The sequence below is a fragment of the Hippocampus bargibanti genome, linkage group LG07 (assembly GCF_051943395.1).
Source record: "Hippocampus bargibanti isolate YZ-2025 linkage group LG07, ASM5194339v1, whole genome shotgun sequence".
NCBI classification, from domain to species: Eukaryota; Metazoa; Chordata; class Actinopteri; order Syngnathiformes; family Syngnathidae; genus Hippocampus; species Hippocampus bargibanti.
In genome coordinates, this window is record NC_142740.1 from 3,030,262 (window position 1) to 3,050,492 (window position 20,231).

Genomic DNA, 20,231 nt, shown 5'->3' on the forward strand with positions numbered 1-20,231 from the left:
TGAACGCCGGCGCGTGTGGCTGCCGCTGCTCACCCGCAGAAAAAGATATCCTGTTGCTGTAAAGTGTCGTCGAGAGTTTTGAAAAGGCACTTATAAATAAAATTTATTATTATTATTATCCCTTGTGGCTACGATTGGCGAACCAATCATAATTTGCAAAAACTGACGTTTCCAGTGCCTGGGTTACTCTCGTACATCGAAACACATGAAGCGGACGTGATAATGACAAAACATTCTAAATAAAGTATTGAAGACAATTAAAAAAAAAAAAAACACGTATAAAGTTCGCATAGAAACACTTTTACAGAACAAGACCAAATAAATTATATTTTTGTTGTCATGGCAACCAATGACAATATACCCTCCAGTTACACATGGACGCAATAAAATTCACATTGGTCTGTGATTCAGATATTTTTAGGCTAGCAGAGAAGGCCTTGCAGGCCCTCACAGCCCACCACTTGATTTTAGGCCGCTGCTGCCTGACTGAAGTGTACTTTGGCGAGATTATTGATCTGTTTTCACCGCAGCTATCCAAAGATGTGGAAATCCAGAAGAACCCTATCACGTTGAAATTGAAATATGACCTCATAACACACCTATGTTATGCTCTCTCACACACACACACACACTCTCACACACACACACACTCGCGTGTCACGGCGATGAAGGCAGATCAGTTGTCTGAGTTTGTTTGGCTGTTATTATTTTTAGCCCTGCCGCCATGATCCCTTCTTTATCTGGAGCAATTGTGGTCGAGGGAGCGATTGTATGACTGACGGCCTGTTTGCTACCCACGTACGGGATTCGACTCATCAAATGGGGAACTACAAATCCAGACCATCGCAGACGTGTACAGGTAAGAGAATAAAAGATTGTCGGATGAGAGATTTTGTGTGTTTGGGATGTGATTGATTCGGTGACAGCAGCGCGGTGGGTGAGTGGTTTATAGGTCTGCCACACATTGTTCTGAGACTCGGGCTTGTTCTTGTTTTTGAGATTCCTCACAATGATGCTCAAATTATATTCATCATCATTTGGGTCGATTTTATCGAGTTTTAGTCATCGTGGAAACAGTTATTTTTTTTACTGAAGTGATTTTCAATCACCCATGAACAGTTTTCGGCTGCAAAATGAAAGCAGTGGATTATCATTTTAGCATCAAAATATTTGATGATATCTTAATAAATAAACTATTTTCTTTTTTTTTTACTTAATTTGCCCTAAATTTGAAATACGGTGATACCTTGGTATACGAACCCCTTGGCTTACGAACTTTTCGGTTTACCTAAATTTTTGAAAATTTTACCTTGGCATACGAACTATTTTTCGGGATACACACGGAGCTGCCGCAATGAGTGATGTGTCATTCGCGAACGAGCCTGTTCTCTTAAAAGAAATGGCTGCCGACATTTTTTTTGTCCTCTAATCCCCGCCCCCAATCTTCGGTTAAAGCCACGTGATAGGTCAAGAACGCAGCAGTGAGGGGAGGTGGTTTAAACATTAGAGACAGGCAGACGACAGAGAGAGAGAGTGACATAATGGATAGAAAACAGTGAAATTTGGACTCGTTTCAACTTTGACAGTTCAAAAGCAGAGTGTAGACTGCAAGGTTAAAATTCCCATCAATCAGGCTCCGCAAATAACCTGCACAAGCCATCTGTACACTTGATGCAAAAAGCTATCAACCCAGCTAAACAGAACACAGTTGATGAGGAACAAGGTAAAATTATCGCAGAGAAAGCACCTAAAAGGTCTCATTCCTCAAGATGGTGAAAGAAGAAGGCTACGTTCCTCATCAAGTGTTTAATACTGATGAAACCGGCCACTCCATTCCAACAAGCCATCAACAACCATCACAAAGGTAAATAAAACCACTTTATTATACAGTACAGTTTATTTCTTTAATTATAATACCATAGTACATTTATGATAAATAAAATAAGGTATAATTTATGTAGTTTTGAGGCTTATAAAGTAGAAAATTATGTTTTATGGGGACCTGGGAATGGATTATTCTCATTTTAATGGTTTCCTATGGTAAATTAATTTTTGGGATACACACTTGTCGCCTTACATACTGACTGGTAACCAATTAAATTTGTAAGCCAAGGTATCACTGTAAATCCAAATAACAGATTTTGATGGCTTTTTGGGTCACGATTTCGTCAATGCAACAATTTTTGTCATCCTTTTTTTTTGCTGTACTTTCTGCTCTTGTCATAACTGAGTCGGGCGCTACTGCCCCCTGGTGATTGGCTGACTAGTATATAAAATGCTTCATCCAAGTGTTTTAAACGGAAACAATGGTAGTCAGGTAAAATTTAATTGCGGCATTAAAAATCCTGATTACCGCTAAAATTCTATAAGTTGTTTGCTTTTTACGTTCATTAGCAACTCCAAGCTAAACCGGTAAGTGTGTGTGAATGACTATTGAACCGAATGTAATTGAACGTTACGCCATTTTGAAAAAAAAAAAAAAATGACGAACCTCCCCATTTTTAATTCTGTGTTGATTATTTTTAACGACATTCGTCTTGCAAATGTATAATTATTTGTCTTGTTTATGTATTGTAAACTGGTATGAATAACCAAAGAAAAAGTCATTTTTTTAAAGACGAGTGGAAGAAAAAGGTGAGCGAGTCGTACTCGGTGATTCTGGAGAAGCTGGAAGACGACCTACAGCTTAAAGATGGCGAGCTCGTGGACCTCAAACTCGCATTCAGGTCGTCTATTTTTCATACTTTCCTAGCTATTGATTAAGAAAAATAACTGAAAGAAAAACATCTCCTCTTTGTGACTCAGCTCAGACGAAGCGTTTCAGAAGGTGAACTTGAACTACCGGACTGAGAAAGGCCTGTCGTTGCTCCATCTCTGCTGTGTGTGTAAAGGTATGCAGGGGTCGTCCATTTTCTATTAATAACTTGTCAACAAAACACTATGAAGGACAGATTACTCGGGATTTATTTGAGGACAACATGTTGGTTTTAAAGTCGACCCGGTTCCAAGCCAATTCATATTTTCACCTGTGCTCTTTTTTTTGGGCTGTTCATTTATTTCTTTAATTACAATACCATAACACATTTATTATACATAAAATAAGGTATATTTTGTGTAGTTTTAAGGCTTATTTAGTAGAAAATTATGTTTTATGGGGACCTGGGAACGGATTATTCTCATTTTTAATGGTTTCTTATGGGAAATAAATGTTCGGTAGATGAACTTTTCACCTTACACACACTTTCTGGGAACCATTTAAGCTCGTGAGCTGAGGTATCACTGCATATCATCCAGGTAACAAGGGACACATCAGTTCTCTGATGGTCAAAGGTCTCCGTCCTTCCAGACTGACCAAAAATGGATTCACTGCACTCCACTTGGCTGCCTATAAGGTAAACCCAAATGCATGTCGTTCGACCCGAAAGACGGACAACTGTTGAAATGTCACTTTTTTAAATTTATTTTTGGCTGCATGGTTGTTAGGATAACGGCGAGCTGCTCACCGCCCTCCTGCACGGAGGTTCAGATGTGCAGCAGCTTGGCTACGGAGCCCTCACCGCCTTGCACGTCGCCACCTTGGCCGGACACATGGAGGTGAGAGAGCGCCATGGTGGGATAGAATCTGTTTGCGGCCTTTTTCGCCGGCTTAGCTGACAGAAGGCGTGTGTGTGTGTGTGCGCAGGCGACTGATATTCTCCTCCAGCACGGAGCTTCCGTTAATGTCCAGGATGCTGTTTTTTTCACCCCGCTTCATATCGCCGCCTATAACGGCAACGAGCAGGTACAGTGATACCTCGGTTTACGAACCCCTTGGCTTACGAACTTTTCGGTTTACGAACATTAAATGTATGAAAATTTTACCTTGGCATACGAACCTTTTTCGGGATACACACGGAGCTTCCTCAATGGGTGATGTGTCTTCTAACAAGAAAATGGCAGCCGACTGTTCTTGTCCTCTATTCCCCGCCCCCAGACTTCGGTTAAAGCCACGTGATTGGTCAAGAACGCAGCAGTGAGGGGAGGTGGTTTAAACATTAAGACGACAGTGAGAGAGTTTCAATTTTGATCGTTCAAACGCAGAGGGTAGACTGCAAGGTTAAAATATCCCATCAATCAGGCTCCACAAATAAATAACCCGCGCAAGCCTGTACACTTGATGCAAAAAGCTATCAGTCCTTGAGAGCTTTGAAGGGCGCTTAAAATGTAATGTAATTTATTATTATTATTATTATTATTATTATTATTATTATTATTATTATTATTATTGTCATTCCTCAAGATGTTGAAAGAAGAAGGTTAGGTTCCTCATCAAGTGTTTAATGCTGAGGAAACCGGCCACTCCATTCCATCAAGCCATCAACGACCATCACAAAGGTCAATAAAACAACGTTATTATACAGTACTGTTTATTTCTTTCATTATAATACCATAGCGCATTTATTATACATAAAATAAACTTTGGGTAGTTTTAAGGCTTAGACAATGAGAAAATTATGTTTTATGGGGAGCTGGGAACAGATTATTCTCATTTTAATGGTTTCCTATGGGAAATAAATTTTTGGGATACACACTTTTCGCCTTACACACTCTGTCTGGGAACCATTTAAGTTCGTAATTGTTCGTATCACTGTAATTCCGATCGATTTTTACTTCACGGTCTTTCACCGTTGTCCATTGAGGACCGAATGATACGTATGAATTATTATTATTATTCCGTCGTATCTTTTATGACCAGCTCACCAAACTGCTGCTCAAGTTCGGCGCTGACGTAAACGCCAGCGGCGAGGTGGGCGACCGTCCGCTTCATCTGGCCGCCGCCAAGGGTTTCCTTGACATCATTGCGCTTCTGGTTGGGGAAGGCGGAAAAGCGAACGGTAAGACTTTCAGTGTCAGTTACAGTGAGGGTAAATCCTTTTAGGTGTGAGGCAGGTTTGTTCTGATTAAACCTCTCAACAAAATAAGGTATATTTTGTGTAGTTTCAAGGCTTAGTTAGTCGAAAATTATGTTTTATGGGGACCTTGGAATGGTATATTATTATTTCTAATTTTCAAAATTTTGGAAATAATTGTTCTGGCATTTTTCTAATTTCCCAAATTTTTGTAAATATTTTTCCTGGCATTTTTCTAATTTTCAAAATTTTGGCAAATAATTTTTCACGGATGTTTCAAATTGTCAAAATTTTGGCAAATATTTTTCCTAGCATTTTTCTAATTTTCCAAATTTTTGTAAATATTTTTCCTGGCATTTTTTCTAATTTTCAAAACATTGGCAAATATTTTTCCTGGCACTTTTCCAATTTCCCAAATTTTTATAAATATTTTTCCTGGCATTTTTCTAATTTTCAAAATTTTGGCAAATAATTTTTCACGGATGTTTCAAATTTTCAAAATTTTGGCAAATATTTTTCCTGGCATTTTTCTAATTTTCCAAATTTTTGTAAATATTTTTTTCCTGGCATTTTTCTAATTTTCAAAATTTTGGCAAATAATTTTTCACGGATGTTTCAAATTTTCAAAATTTTGGCTAATATTTTTCCTGGCATTTTTCTAATTTTCAAAATTTTGGCAAATAATTTTTCACGGATGTTTCAAATTTTAAAAATTTTGGCAAATAATTGTTCATGTATTTTTCTGATTTTCTTGTGCATTTTCTGGGTGCTACATTGTAGTCCAGACAGCTCTTATTGATACACCATTGTTTTGATTCTGGAGCAAGGCAGTGTGTGACCAATAGTGACATCACGAACAAGGGGGTGGGACTTTCTGAATCTGCGCAGTTCCGAGCTCATTTTGGCAGTTTTGGGACACTTTGAGTCATTTTTATTGTTTTTTTTTTTTTTTTTTTGCATTTGACTAAAAATATCATCCTGCGTGTTTTGGGTATTTTAGATGCTATAAAAAGTTTTTCTGATGTCAGTTAGGAAACACAAAAATGGTGTCGGCTGTCCTTTAATGTTACAAGTTATCAAACTATTAAATTTAAAGGGTATAAATCTTCCTGTCTGTTTGTCTGTCTGCGTCCAGTGAACGCCCAGGACAACGAGGACCACGTGCCGCTTCACTTCTGCGCCCGCTTCGGCCACTCCGAGGTGGTGCGCTTCCTCCTTCAGGGCAACTTTGACGCACAGGCGCACGCCACCAACATCTACGGCGACACCCCGTTACACCTGTAAAATGGCCGCTGCCTCTACTGTCTCGATGATCCATGTTGCTCACCAACCCACCGTTTGATTGACACTTCATCTCCCCTCCCCCAGGGCCTGCTACAATGGCAAATACGATGTCGTGAAGGAGATTATTCAACTTTCCGGTGCCGAAAGTCTCACCAAGGAGAATATTTTCAGCGAAACGTCACTGCACAGGTTCTGGATTTGACCCTGTTCCCAGAAATAATAATAACAAGAAAAATAATAACAACAATAATAATAACAATAATCACAACAACGATAACAACAATAACAACAACAATAATAATAATTATAATAATAATAATAATAAAAAAAACTAAAAACACACATTTTAAAAATTAAACAATATAAATACTATAAAAATGTAAGAGAAAATAAAAATGACAAATAAAAAAATTAAGAATAAAAAAATACAAAATAACAAAAAAGTCAAAAATAAAACATGAAAATAAATGTTCCCATTAATAATAATAACAATAATAATAATGACAATAATAATAAAAATAATAACAACAATAACAATAACAACAAAAACTGATAATAATAATAATAATAATAAAGGAAAGATTAAACATGCAATTTTTAAACATTAAAAAATATACTAAAAAATGTAAGACAAAATACAAATAAAAATTACAAATAAAAAAATAAGCATTAAAAATACAGAATAACAAATAAAAAGTCAAAAATGAAACATGAAAAATGAAACACAATTAATTAATTAATTAAATATCTGAAATAAATGAATAATTACAGTAAAGTCTCGTTATATCGATATTCAAGGGAGTCCGAAAAAATATCGATATAACCGGGACTATCGATACATCCGACCCTGTTTGCATATAATTTTCTCCGTGCGTGCATAGAAATAGTATCGATATAACCGGGACTATCGATATATCCGATATCGATATAACGAGGCCTTACTGTATATTAAAATAAAAATACAAAATATAAATAATAAAAACATTACATAAGAAAAATGTCACATTTTATTATGATTATAAAATAATAATTATTATAATTATGTTTATTGTAGTTAGTATAATAATTATTAAAATTATAATCGCGTCTGCTCCCTCCCCCTTTCCCAAGTCCTGATGCCTTCCTGTCTTATCTCAGTGCTTGCACCTACGGCAAAGACCTGGAGATGGTCAAGTTTTTGTTGAGCCAGAATGCTATGAGCATCAACCATCAAGGCAGAGATGGACACACAGGTGATTTTTTTTTACCTTTATTTTTTAGCTTGTAATAATGCCACAGTCAAAAAAAAAACAGTATGACACAGTTTATCCCTTGCCGCGTGGCTCCGATATGCACCGTGTTGTCCTCCAGCCCTGCACAGCGCCTGTTTCCACGGGCACATCCGCCTGGTGCAGTTCCTACTGGACAACGGGGCCGACATGAATCTGGTAGCCTGCGATCCGAGTCGATCCAGCGGGGAGAAGGATGAGCAGACCTGCCTCATGTGGGCTTATGAGAAAGGTAACCGTCCAGGAACCAGTGGGGGGCCGTCGTTAACTCATTCACTGCAAGACAAAAATGTGCCCACTCCAGTGCCAGGGCTTTTGTCATTTTCACTCAAATTGCAGGATCCACAGAGTATTGAGATTTTGGACTACATAAACATTTAATGTGGCGTAAGAAATCTTAAACTCTCTTCTTTCATCAGAAAAAAAGACATAATTCTTAAGTTATAATGGTCTGGAGTTATCTGAGCTTGAAATGTGGGTGGCTGTATAAAATACAAAACATATTGATTTAGATAGCGCTTTACAGGACAACCGACACCATTTTTTTGTTTCCTAACTGACATCAGAAAAACATTTTATGGCATCTAAAATAACCAACACACGCAGGCTGATATTTTTAGTCAAATGCAAAACACCAATTGTCACAGTTTTGCAAGGTGGTGATGGCGGGTGCGGATCCCAAAAAGCAGGCAGGAGTGAGCAGGAGGTTGTTTGACAAATTGTATTAAAATAAAGGTCAGCAGGAACAAAATGTAAAACATCAAAATCATCTGGATGGAAAAAAATACAAAGTAGCAAAAGAAAACCATGTGCAAAAGTCCGCCAAGGTTAAACAAACACATGCACTGCATACACAAAGCATGCAGCAAACAAGCAGCGAACAATGCACCGACACCGGATGGTCGTGCCGGGTGTCCTTTTAAGTGTCAGTGATTAAACGACCAGCACCTGCGAGGCTGCAGGCAGGGCTGACGTCGCCCCCCGTTGGTCGCCAACCAGATCATGACACCAATAAAAATGACTTAGTGTCCAAAAACTGCCACAAATCAGAAACAAAACAATGGGCTCACGGAGTTCAGATTCGGAGAAGCTGCTTTCTTGTTACTCATCCAGTTATGAATATGATTCAAATAGTTCTGAAGAGGAAAGCATAAATGTTTGCAATCAATTAAAAGAGTCCTCCCATATCAATTTGAGCCGTCAATGATAGCAATGTAGCATCCCAGAAAATGCACAAGATGGCGCCCAAGCTCCGTTGGAAAAGGGCTGATTTGTCTGCTGAATGCATTTGTCACAAAACGCTGCTTTTCTTTTTACTGCTTCCCAACCGCCAAGGTCACGATGCCATCGTCACTTTGCTGAAGCACTACAAGCGCCCGGATGACTCTCCCTGCAACGAGTACTCGCAGCCGGGAGGGGGTAAGTGGTCAAAATTCGACAACGCCGCACAAACGGCCGCGTTGAAAACATCTCAATTTGGACGCCGTCTTCCAGATGGCTCGTACGTTTCTGTACCGTCCCCTCTCGGGAAGATCAAGAGCATGACGAAAGGTAAGGTCCATTAAAAAAAACGGTAAAAAAGGTAAACGCACACAAAAAAAAAACATTGGGCGATGATGTTAGCTGCAAATCTGTGATGGATTTTGATAGCCAATCAATGACTCTGAAACCGTTTTCATTTTAGAGAAAGCTGAAGTTCTTCTACTCAGGGCCAGTCTCCCATCTCATTTTCATCTTCAGCTCTCCGAGTTGGAATTTAATGAAATCATTGGATCTGGTAAGAAAAAAAAACAAGTTTTAGTTTTTTTTTTTTTTTGAGTGGAGAGGGGTGTTTTCCCTTATTTATTTATTTATTTATTTATTTATTTATTTATTTATTTATTTATTTATGATTTTTATTTTTAATTCATTTTTTGTTTTTTATTTTGTACTTTTTATTTTTTATTTATAGATATATATTTTTCTCTTTTTAATGTTATTATCTTTTATTATTATTTTAATTTTTATTTATGTATTTATTTCTATTAAGTTTTTGTTTTATTTTTAATGTACTTTTATTTTTTTCCGTTTTTCCGTTTCATTTATTTTATTTTATTTTTTAATTTTTATGTGACATTTGTAATTTTTATTTTTCTTATTTGTATTTGTATTTTTGTTTTTTAATGGTTTTTGTATTTATATTTTGTATTTGTATTTTTATGTATGTATTTATTTCTATTGTTAAGTTTTTGTTTTATTTTTAATGTACTTTTATTTTTTTCTGTTTTTCCGTTTTATTTATTTATTTATTTTAATTTTTATGTGACATTTGTAATTTTTATTTTTCTTATTTGTATTTTTGTTTTTTAATGGTTTTCGTATTTATATTTTGTATTTGTATTTTTATGTATTTATTTATTTATTTCAGATTTGTATTAATTTATTAATGAATTGTTTTTTTATTTTTCATGTTTTATTTTTTATTTTGTACTTTAGATTTTTTTTACTTTATTTGTTATTTTGTATTTTTTAATGTTTGATTTTTTTATTTATTTGTATTTTTTTTATTATTATTTTCTTTTTGTCATTAATTTTTTATTATTTATATTTTTTATTTTTGAAATATGTATTTTTAATTTAAAAAAATTCCTTCTTAATTATGTAATTACTTGTTTGTTTATTTATTTATTTGTTTGTTTGTTAGTATTTTGTATTTTATTTTTTAACATTTAATATAGGCATATTCTAACTCGATTCCACTCACAGGCTCCTTTGGCAGGGTTTACAAAGGCAAGTGCCGGAACAAAATCGTGGCAATTAAACGGTAAATCTCTACCTCTTTGGATTTTTCTCCTGCTCCTCCCCTCCCACTTTTTCCGACCCTTTTGGATGTCGTCTGCAGCTACCGAGCCAACACGTACTGCTCCAAGTCAGACGTGGACATGTTCTGCCGAGAGGTGTCCATCTTGTGTCGCCTCAACCACCCGTGCATCATCCAGTTTGTGGGCGCCTGTCTGGATGACCCCAGCCAGTTTGCGATCGTCACCCAGTACATCTCGGGGGGGTCGCTCTTTGCGCTGTTGCATGAGCAGAAAAGGTGAGGAAGGGGTTGTGGGGGAGGGACCACTTGCGTTCATCCGTTTTCCGATCCACTTAATTCTCAATTTTGAGTGTTCAGTCAGCCTCCCATGCATGTTTTTGGAATGTGGGAGGAAACCAAGGTACAGTGATGCCTCGGTTTACGAACCCCTGGTCTTACGAACTTTTCGGTTTATGAACGTTAAATTTATGAAAATTTTACCTTGGCATACGAACTATTTTTCGGGATACACACAGAGCTGCCACAATGAATGATGTGAGCCCGTTCTCCTAAAAGAAAATGGCAGCCGGCTTGTTTTGGTCCTCTATTCCCCGCCCCCAGTCGTCGGTTAAAGCCACGTGATTGGTCAAGAATGCAGCAGTGAGGGGGCGCAGAGAGAGGGTGAAGCCATTCTCCAAAAAAGAAAATGGCTGCCAACATTTTTTTGTCCTCTATTGCCCGCCCCCAGTTTTCGGTTAAAGCCATGTGATTGGTCAAGAACGCAGCAGTGAGGGGAGGTGGTTTAAACATTAGAGTGAGAAAATGGATAGAAACAAATTCTACATACTTGGCAATAAAGATGATTCTGATTCTGAAAACAGCAACATTTGGACTTGTTTCAACTTTGATAGTGTAGACTGCAAGGTTAAAATTCCCATCAATCCGGCTCCACAAATAACCCGCACAAGCCATCTGTACACTTGATGCAAAAAGCTATCAACCCAGCTAAACAGAACACGATTGATGAAGAACTAGGTAAAATTATCGCAGAGAAAGCACCTACAAGCGATCATTCCTCAAGATGGTGAAAGAAGAAGGCTGCGTTCCTCATCAAGTGTTTAGTGCTGATGAAACCAGCCACTCCATTCCATCAAGCCATCAACGACCATCGCAAAGGTAAATAAAACAACTTTATTATATAGTACAGTTTATTTCTTTCATTATAATACCATAGAACATTTATTATACATAAAATAAGGTATATTTTGTGTAGTTTTAAGGCTTAGAAAATTAGAACGTCGAAAATTATGTTTTATGGTGACCTGGGAACGGATTATTCTCATTTTAATGGCTTCCTATGGGAAATTAATTTTTGGGATACACACTTTTCGCCTTACACACTCTCTCTGGGAACCAATTCGGTTCGTAAGCCAAGGTGTCACTGTCGATGTAAAAAAATTAAACACCTCTGCATTGTGAGTGGTCGAGGTATGGCCTTTCTCTGGCTAACTCTGTACATCTCTTAGTTTGATGTTTACTTCGACACAAAACGTCCACTGGGAGAGACAGCTAGAGCGTTAACACAAGAACATGTTTTCACAACAAAGCAGTCGGATGGGGTCATTATCCTCCCATAACCCCCGACCCCACCCCCAACAATCCTTCCTCTTTAATGGCAACGGTCATCGATCGGAACCAAGTGCTAATCGCGTACCCAAGCGCACTCCGCCTTATCAAACCTACCGTTTTTTTTTTTTAACAGCTGACTGTGATTGGCAAAGGGGGTTGGGTATTGATCCGCCTATGATATTCACCGGCCCTTTAATGATGTGTCAATGGCCAGGCTTATTGATCTGCAATCCAAGCTAATCATCGCCATGGATGTGGCCAAGGGGATGGAGTACCTGCACAATCTGACCCAACCTATCATCCACAGAGATCTAAACAGGCATGACACACACACACACACACACACACACACACACACACACACACACACACACACACACACACACACACACACACACACACACACACACACACACACACACACACACACACACACACACACACATTCCTGTTTCAATGGTTTTGTGAGGTCCGGATAACTCCAGATAAGGAGTGAGGACCACCGTTGCTAATAAGTTTAGAGAAGAACTAGTGTTACATTTGAACACTAAATGTCACCCCATTTCCAACTTAAACTTCTTAAAAAAAATAAAAGAAAAATGGACTTGAAACAAATAACAGCAGGAGTGAGGACTCTGAATGGGTACATTCAAAGTCCTCACCCCTGTTGTGAATTTGGTTAACATTTCGTTTTACTTTTTGTCGTATGAACTTTTTCCTCTCATTAACCACACACATCAACACACACAGTGAGTAAAAAGTGTGTGTATTCAAGTGAAATGAAAATACACACCAAAAAAACATTTTGGGTGAATTTGTGAGGACCTCTCTGAAACTTTAACATGCATATATAGACCCTCTAGAAGCCTTTAGAATGAAAAACTTGTGAGGACCGGCCAAAAGGTCCTCACTTGTCAAAAATGTCCTCACTACATACGGTATAAAATTTTGTGGTCCTCACAAGACTAGTCATACAAACCCACACACACGCTAAAAACAAAGCGATGATGTTGTCAGTGACACGTGTGCTCTTTTGCAGTCACAATATTCTTCTTTACGAAGACGGACATGCTGTGGTGGCGGATTTTGGAGGTAAACACTTGTTTGTCTTGTCACCACAGAACAAAATAGATGGAGCAACTCAGACCAATTGGCAGTTTTTAGCAGCAAACCTTTTCTCGTCCATATTATTTCCATCACATTTAAACTAAACATTTTTTAAACATGAAATAATGATTTTTTTACACGGCAAACACTGCAACGATCTTAAAATTAAAAAAAAATAACACTAGAATTAAGCCTTTTAAATATTAGACATTTTTTGTCTTTTTTTTTCCACAACAAATACTGCAAAAAATCCTTCAAAAAATAAGAAAATAAAACAAAACTAAGCATTTTTCAACAATAAATAAATAATTATCACATCCCCTCTTGTGATTTTTTTTTATTATTTTTTTGCACGCAAAATACTGCAAAAAATCTTTTAAAAAATAAGAACATAAAACTAACACTAAAACTAAGCATTTTCAAACAATTAAAACATTGTTCGACCATATTATATATATTTTTTTTTGCAAGACAAATTCTGCAAAAAATCATTAAAAAAAGGACGCTGGAGGACACTGATTCACTGCGGCGACCCCGGATTATTATTTCCATCATTGCTTTTATTTTGAAATTCCTAAATTTTAGAACCCTCTTTGTCGCCTTCTTTTCAATTTTTTTTTCCAATATTTTTTTCTTCATAAATCCTGCTAAACAGAAAATATTTGATCTGAAATATATCAGGAGAATTTACAGTATTTTGCACGTATAAACATATTTTATCTATATGTATGTACTTCTAGTCTTTCAAGTGTTGATTTTAATGGTGGTCATGATGCTACATGTATTATAACAAAAGTACTTCTTCACTTCTTTTTATTTATCGAGCTAGCGAGCTATTTGCTAACTATTTGCTACCTAGCTGGCTAGCTAGCTAACTATTACTTCTAGAGCTATCATTCTAGCTAACTATTAGCTAGCTAGCTAGCTTTCTATCTATTTGAGTTACTTCCGGGTTGGGGCTTGACACTGAAAAAAAATATTTCGATCTACAGAATCCAGATTCCTTCAATCTGTCGATGAGGACAACATGACCAAGCAGCCGGGGGTAAGCCTTCAAAATAAGATGTGCTGGCTCCTGGATCTTAACTAATTCACTGCCAGATGATGTGCAAAAATGTTTCCACCCCAGTGCCAGGGTTTTTGTCATTTTCACTCAAATTGCAGGACCCACGGAATATTGACTTTTAGGACTTGAGTGAAACTCAATATTTGGGGTTTAATTCTGTTCAAATCAACATTGCAATGATGCAAACGACATACAGTGATACCTTGGCTTACGAACTCAATTGGTTCCCAGAGTGTGTAAGGCGAAACGTGTGTATCCCAAAAAATAATTTCCCATAGGAAACCATTAAAATGAGAATAATCCGTTCCCAGGTCCCCATAATTTTCTACTTTCTAATTTTCCAAGCCTTAAAACTACACAAAATATACCTTTTTATGTATAATAAATGTGCTATGATATTATAATTAAAGAAATAAACTGTATTGTATAATAAAGTCGTTTTATTTACCTTTGTGATGGTCGTTGATGGCTTGATAGAATGGAGTGGCATCAGCATTAAACACTTGATGAGGAACGTAGCTTTCTTCTTTCACCATCTTGAGGAATGATCACTTGTAAGTGCTTTCTCTGCGATAATTTTACCTAGTTCCTCATCAATTGTGTTCTCTTTAGCTGGGTTGATAGCTTTTTGCATCAAGTGTACAGATGTCTTGTGCGGGTTATTTGTGGAGCCGGATTGATGGGAATTGTAACCTTGCAGTCTACTCTCTGCCTTTGAACTATCAAAGTTGAAACGAGTCCAAATTTCACCGTTTTCTCTCCATTTTCTCACTGCCTCTCTGTCGTCTGCCTGTCTCTTTAATATTTAAACCACCTCCCCTCACTGCTGCGTTCTTGACCAATCACATGGCTTTAGCCGAAGACTGGTGGTGGGGAATAGAGGACAAAAACAATGTTAGCAGCCATTTTCTTTTTTGGAGAATGACTTCACTCTCTCTCTGTATGTAAACCCGCGCCCCCTCACTCGTGCGTTCTTGACCAGTCAGATGGCTTTAACCGACGACTGGGGGCGGGGAATAGAGGACCAAAACAAGCCGGCTGCCATTTTCTTTTAGGAGAACGGGCTCACATCACTCATTGTGGCAGCTCCGTGTGTATCCCGAAAAATAGTTTGTATGCCAAGGTAAAATTTTCAGAAATTTAACGTTCGTAAACCGCAAAGTTCGTAAGCCAAGGGGTTCGTAAACCGAGGTATCACTTTATTTGTGTGTTTTCGTATTGCGTTTTTAAGTCATATTGCCATTTTCTATCACGACGATATGTTTTAAAGATTTGAATACAATTCCTCTCTGAAGAGCCAACCAGGTACAAAATGCACGATCCGCCATTTTTCTTTGGCTAATCGGTAGCCTGCCTGCACCTGTGATCGCTTACCCAGAAGCACCAAATTGCCTTTCGTGCAAATTTTGTCTCGGCGTGATGATTCATCACTACCCATGATGCTTTGCTTGCAGTTTGTTGTTAAGTGCGTCTCTGGAGAACTGCCTGTTGTACGAAACGGGTTACCTTTGGCGTAAATGAATTGTTTGTCGTAGCAACTGCACTTTTGTGCATTTATAAATGTGCGATTATGCCATTTTATTGATTTATTTCTTTCTTTATTTTTAATGAAACGTCTTTCTGCATAGAACCTTCGATGGATGGCACCCGAGGTCTTCACTCAGTGTACCCGCTACTCAGTCAAGGCGGACATGTTCAGCTATGCCCTTTGTCTGTGGGAGCTGCTGACTGGAGAAATTCCCTTTGCACACTTGAAGCCTGGTAATTAAAAAAATATATATATATATATATATATATATATATATATATATATTATATATATATATATATATATATTCACAGAATAGCCAGAAAAGAAGTTATCATATTTAAACGTCTGTGTAAGTTCCCAGTCGTAAAGGAGTGGTCCATCGATGAAAAGGTTTCTTCAGCCGTCATCTGTACTTCTTTGAAGGTGTTGGGCGTTTCGCTTCTCATCCGAGGAGCTTCGTCAGCAAACTAAAAATGTTTGCTGGTAGCTTTGGCCCTATATATATATACATATATATCACTACTGTCCAGAGGTGGCAGTGCTAGACCTCTGCTATAATAGGTCCCTGCTCTACCAGCAAAGGTTTTTACTCACTACCGCCACCATCGGTTTTGTTTGCTACTTTGGACTTTTCTGTTCTGATGACTTTGCTGTGTGACAATTAGCTCCTGCTGACTTTGTTTCATACAATTAGTCAAATATGCCCTGCTCCTCGCTCCTGCCTGCTTTGTTTGGGGTGCATTACCACCACCATCGGTTTTGTTTGCTACTTTGGACCTTTCTATTCAAATGACTTTGTTGTGTGAGAATTTATTCCTGCTGACTTTGTTTCATACAATTAGTCAAATATGCCCTGCTCCTCGCTCCTGCCTGCTTTGTTTGGGGTGCATTACCACCACCATCGGTTTTGTTTGCTACTTTGGACCTCTCTATTCAAATGACTTTGTTGTGTGAGAATTTATTCCTGCTGACTTTGTTTCATACAATTTGTCAAATATGCCCTGCTCCTCGCTCCTGCCTACTTTGTTTGGGGTGCATTACGACCACCATCGGTTTTGTTTGCTACTTTGGACCTTTCTATTCAAATGACTTTGTTGTGTGATTTTTTTTCCCTGCTGACTTTATTTCATATAATTAGTCAAATATACCCTACTTCTCCCTCCCGCCTGCTTTTTTGGGGTGCACTACCACCACCATCGGTTTTGTTTGCTACTTTGGACCTTTCTATTCAAATGACTTTGTTGTGTGATTTTTTTTTCCTGCTGACTTTATTTCATATAATTAGTCAAATATACCCTACTTCTCCCTCCCGCCTGCTTTTTTGGGGTGCACTACCACCACCATCGGTTTTGTTTGCTACTTTGGACCTTTCTGTTCCGATGACTTTATTGTGTGAGAATTTGTTCCTGCTGACTTTATTTCATATAATTAGTCAAATATACCCTACTTATCTCTAACTATACAGAAAAATTAAATATTAATATGTGCACCAGGTTGGGGAGTGAGGTGCAGTCCAGCCTGGACCAGAACTTGGCCTTTGTCCGTATCTGGATTTGACGCTTGTCTTTGTCTTGCCGTCCTCAGCTGCCGCAGCAGCAGACATGGCCTACCATCACATCCGGCCTCCTGTTGGCTACTCCATCCCAAAACCAATCTCTGCCCTTCTGATGAGGGGATGGAATGCATGTCCAGAGGTTCAGTGCAATCCCTGCTTTTTTTAAAAAATTATTATTAATTGATCGACTCTTTATCTTATGAATAACTGTTTAGTTGTCGATTAATCGATCAATTTTTATGTTTTTAATGAATTGATCTAGATGTGAACTCATTCACTGTCATTCCCTGATTTTTTTTCGGGAATTGAGAAGCATGACGTGGAGCGACGTTCGATTTTGTTCAGGTTTTTGGTTTTCTTGGGTGCAAATAAAGCGCTGGTCAAACCTTTGGCAATGTTTTTCCCTCCCACAAGGGGCAGCATTTGCATTTTATCCATGTTAGCGCTTTGTTCCAGCTTCAGCTGTTGTTAACACGCAATATATTTGTATTGCATTGTATTTTGGACAGCCGCCCCCATTTCAAGCTCAGAAAACTCCAGACTCATATAACTTAGGAATTAACTATTTATATATTTATTATATAAATAGTTATATATAACTACTTTTTAGAAGAGAGTATAAGGTTTCTTAGGCTGCATTGAATGTTGACGTAGTCCTAAAACTCAATATTCTGTGGTTCCTGCAATTTGAGTAATTATAATAATATTAATAATCCATTTAATTTCTAAGCGCCTTTCAAAACTCTCAAGGACACTTTACAGTCACTGGATTTTTGTTTTATTTTTATTTTTTTGTGCAGATGAGCAGCGGAAGCCATTCGTGTCAGCGTTCAGTGAAAATGACAAAAACCCTGGCACTGGAGTGTACATATTTTTGCGCATCGTTTGGCAGTGAATGAGTTAAGAACCAAATAATTGTTGATTAATCTATTCATTTGGATGCTTTTATAATAAATGTATTTATCTTATTCATAATCATTAATTGTCCATTAATCGGTCAATTTTGATGTTTATAAAATAATTAATCTATATGTTATTCATAACTGATTAGTTGTCGATTAATTGATCGATTTTGACAACCACCATTGCTATAACGCCTCATTTCAGGACCGTCCCGAGTTTTCTGAAGTCGTCACCAACCTGGAGGAGTGCTTATGCAACATTGAGGTACACTATGGACAAAAATGTATTTGCTCTTTTTTCAAGACATTACTATTACAGTGATACCTTGGCTCACGAAGTTAATCGGTTCCCAGACAGAGTGTGTAAGGCGAAAAGTGTGTATCCCAAAAATTTATTTCCCATAGGAAACAATTAAAATTAAAATAATCCGTTCCCAGGTCCCCATAAAACATCAATTTCTACTAAATAAGCCTTAAAAATACACAAAATATACCTTATTTTATGTATAATAAATGTGCTATGGTATTATAATTAAAGACATAAACTGTACTGTATAATTAAGTTTTTTTTTTTTTTACCTTTGTGAAGTTTGTAAGCCAAGGGGTTCGTAAACCGAGGTATCACTGTATTTTTTATTGTATTGTTTTTTTAATTTTTTTAAATGAACATTACCTCCGTGCTTGCTAAGTATGCTAATCCGTGTGTTCGTACGTGTCCAAAAGCTGATGTCGCCCGCCTCCAGTAACAGCAGCGGCTCCCTGTCGCCTTCCTCGTCTTCGGACTGCCTTCTCGCCCGAGCTGGGCCCAGTCGAGGTCACGTGGCCGCGCTCCGGTCCAGATTCGAGCTGGAGTACGCGCTCAACACTCGAGCTTACGCCTTCTGGAGCCAGAGGTGAGAAGATATGACGGAAATCTAGAACTGTGCTTTTATTTCAATTCCCAATTTAAGAATTGTGAAGCGGCTTTGAAAGCTATTTCCTTCTCTCATTTCTAATACGTCTGTGTAAGCTCTCAGTCGTACAGGAGTGGTCCATCGATGAAAAGGTTTCTTCAGCCGTAATCTTGAAGGTGTCGGACGTTTCGCTCTTCATCCGAAAAGCTTCGTCAGCGAACTAAAATTGTGCTGGTAGCTCTGACCCTATATATATATCCCTAATTAACAGAGGTCGTTTCATTTCCCCAAACTAACTCAACATTTTTCTCAACATCGCAGGGATAATGCTAGTGGGCCTCAATCTGCAGTACAAATGCAGCTAAAAGCTAGCAACCACTCATTGGACGACAGTGAGGTTAAAATCTTAGCGAAAGAAAATAGATGGCTTGAAAGGGGAGTAAAAGACGCTTTTTTCATAAAACAGCAAAACCCTTCACTAAATCGCCATGGTGGGGTGAGGTTCAATTTGGATCGTTCCTACGACAGACTTCTTAGGCAGCATAGGCTTAGTTATGCTGATGAGGTGATGTGGAAATCAGGCCAGTCGTAGGACAATAGAAGTAATCAGGCAGGACAATAGAAGTAATCAGTTTAGCCGCAGGGAGTAGTCCTCTGCTCCCTCCAACCTGAGAGTAACAGAAGCCGTTTTTGTGAAACAGCAAAACCCTTCAATAAATCGCCATGGTGGTTTGAGGTTCAATTTGGATCATGCTTACAACAGACTTCTTAGATCGTTACCGCGTAGGCTTAGTCATGCTGATGAGTTGATACCAGAGCCAATGGGGCAATCCTGGCCAGTCGTAAAACATAATCAGACGAAACAAAAGAAGTAATCAGATTAGCTTCAGGGAGTTGTCCACTGCTCCTCTCCCCTCAACCAAGGATCTATCAAAGCACAGGTACCAGCACCTCTGGACATTCGGGATCTACCAGCACAATTTTAGTTTGCTGACGAAGCTTTTCGGATGAGGAGAGAAGCGTCCGACACCTTCAAAGAAGTACAGATGACGGCTGAAGAAACCTTTTCATCTCATCTATGTTTTTTTTTTTTTGTTCTGCCTGTCACCTCAAACAAACGGTTGCTTTGTTGCTGTTATTTGTACAAGCTTTCGGCAAACTCTTTGCGCTTGTTTCACAATTGTTCAGTCGGGAAGAGAATTACGGGAACAGTTGGCACGTGGAGTTGCTCGGATACCTAACAGACAACAAAGGGCAGCAATGGAGACTGAACCATTGCGAGGCCTGCTGTTAAATTAAACTTCAGGAGTCTTCTACAGTGATACCTC

General features: G+C 38.1%; 1 protein-coding gene across 4 annotated transcripts in view; it reads left to right on the plus strand.

Annotated features, from left to right (window-relative positions):
• Positions 1 to 20,231, plus strand: part of tnni3k (TNNI3 interacting kinase) — a 28,988-nt gene that overhangs the window by 5,933 nt on the left and 2,824 nt on the right. Inside the window, exons 4-27 of one of the 4 annotated variants that reach the window (XM_089000742.1) lie at positions 412 to 568; positions 714 to 859; positions 2,618 to 2,726; positions 2,806 to 2,891; positions 3,295 to 3,392; positions 3,484 to 3,594; positions 3,683 to 3,781; positions 4,736 to 4,874; positions 6,025 to 6,169; positions 6,258 to 6,362; positions 7,311 to 7,405; positions 7,524 to 7,673; positions 8,777 to 8,860; positions 8,936 to 8,992; positions 9,126 to 9,218; positions 10,187 to 10,244; positions 10,323 to 10,517; positions 12,064 to 12,168; positions 12,889 to 12,941; positions 13,949 to 14,001; positions 15,651 to 15,783; positions 17,138 to 17,247; positions 18,216 to 18,275; positions 18,734 to 18,903. In XM_089000742.1, the coding sequence (XP_088856868.1) occupies positions 412 to 568; positions 714 to 859; positions 2,618 to 2,726; positions 2,806 to 2,891; positions 3,295 to 3,392; positions 3,484 to 3,594; positions 3,683 to 3,781; positions 4,736 to 4,874; positions 6,025 to 6,169; positions 6,258 to 6,362; positions 7,311 to 7,405; positions 7,524 to 7,673; positions 8,777 to 8,860; positions 8,936 to 8,992; positions 9,126 to 9,218; positions 10,187 to 10,244; positions 10,323 to 10,517; positions 12,064 to 12,168; positions 12,889 to 12,941; positions 13,949 to 14,001; positions 15,651 to 15,783; positions 17,138 to 17,247; positions 18,216 to 18,275; positions 18,734 to 18,903 (2,611 nt within the window). Of the gene's footprint in view, positions 1 to 411; positions 569 to 713; positions 860 to 2,617; positions 2,727 to 2,805; positions 2,892 to 3,294; positions 3,393 to 3,483; positions 3,595 to 3,682; positions 3,782 to 4,735; positions 4,875 to 6,024; positions 6,170 to 6,257; positions 6,363 to 7,310; positions 7,406 to 7,523; positions 7,674 to 8,776; positions 8,993 to 9,125; positions 9,219 to 10,186; positions 10,245 to 10,322; positions 10,518 to 12,063; positions 12,169 to 12,888; positions 12,942 to 13,948; positions 14,002 to 15,650; positions 15,784 to 17,137; positions 17,248 to 18,215; positions 18,276 to 18,733; positions 18,904 to 20,231 lie in introns of all 4 variants that reach the window. The other 3 variants (XM_089000745.1, XM_089000741.1, XM_089000744.1) reach the window with 3 other exon arrangements.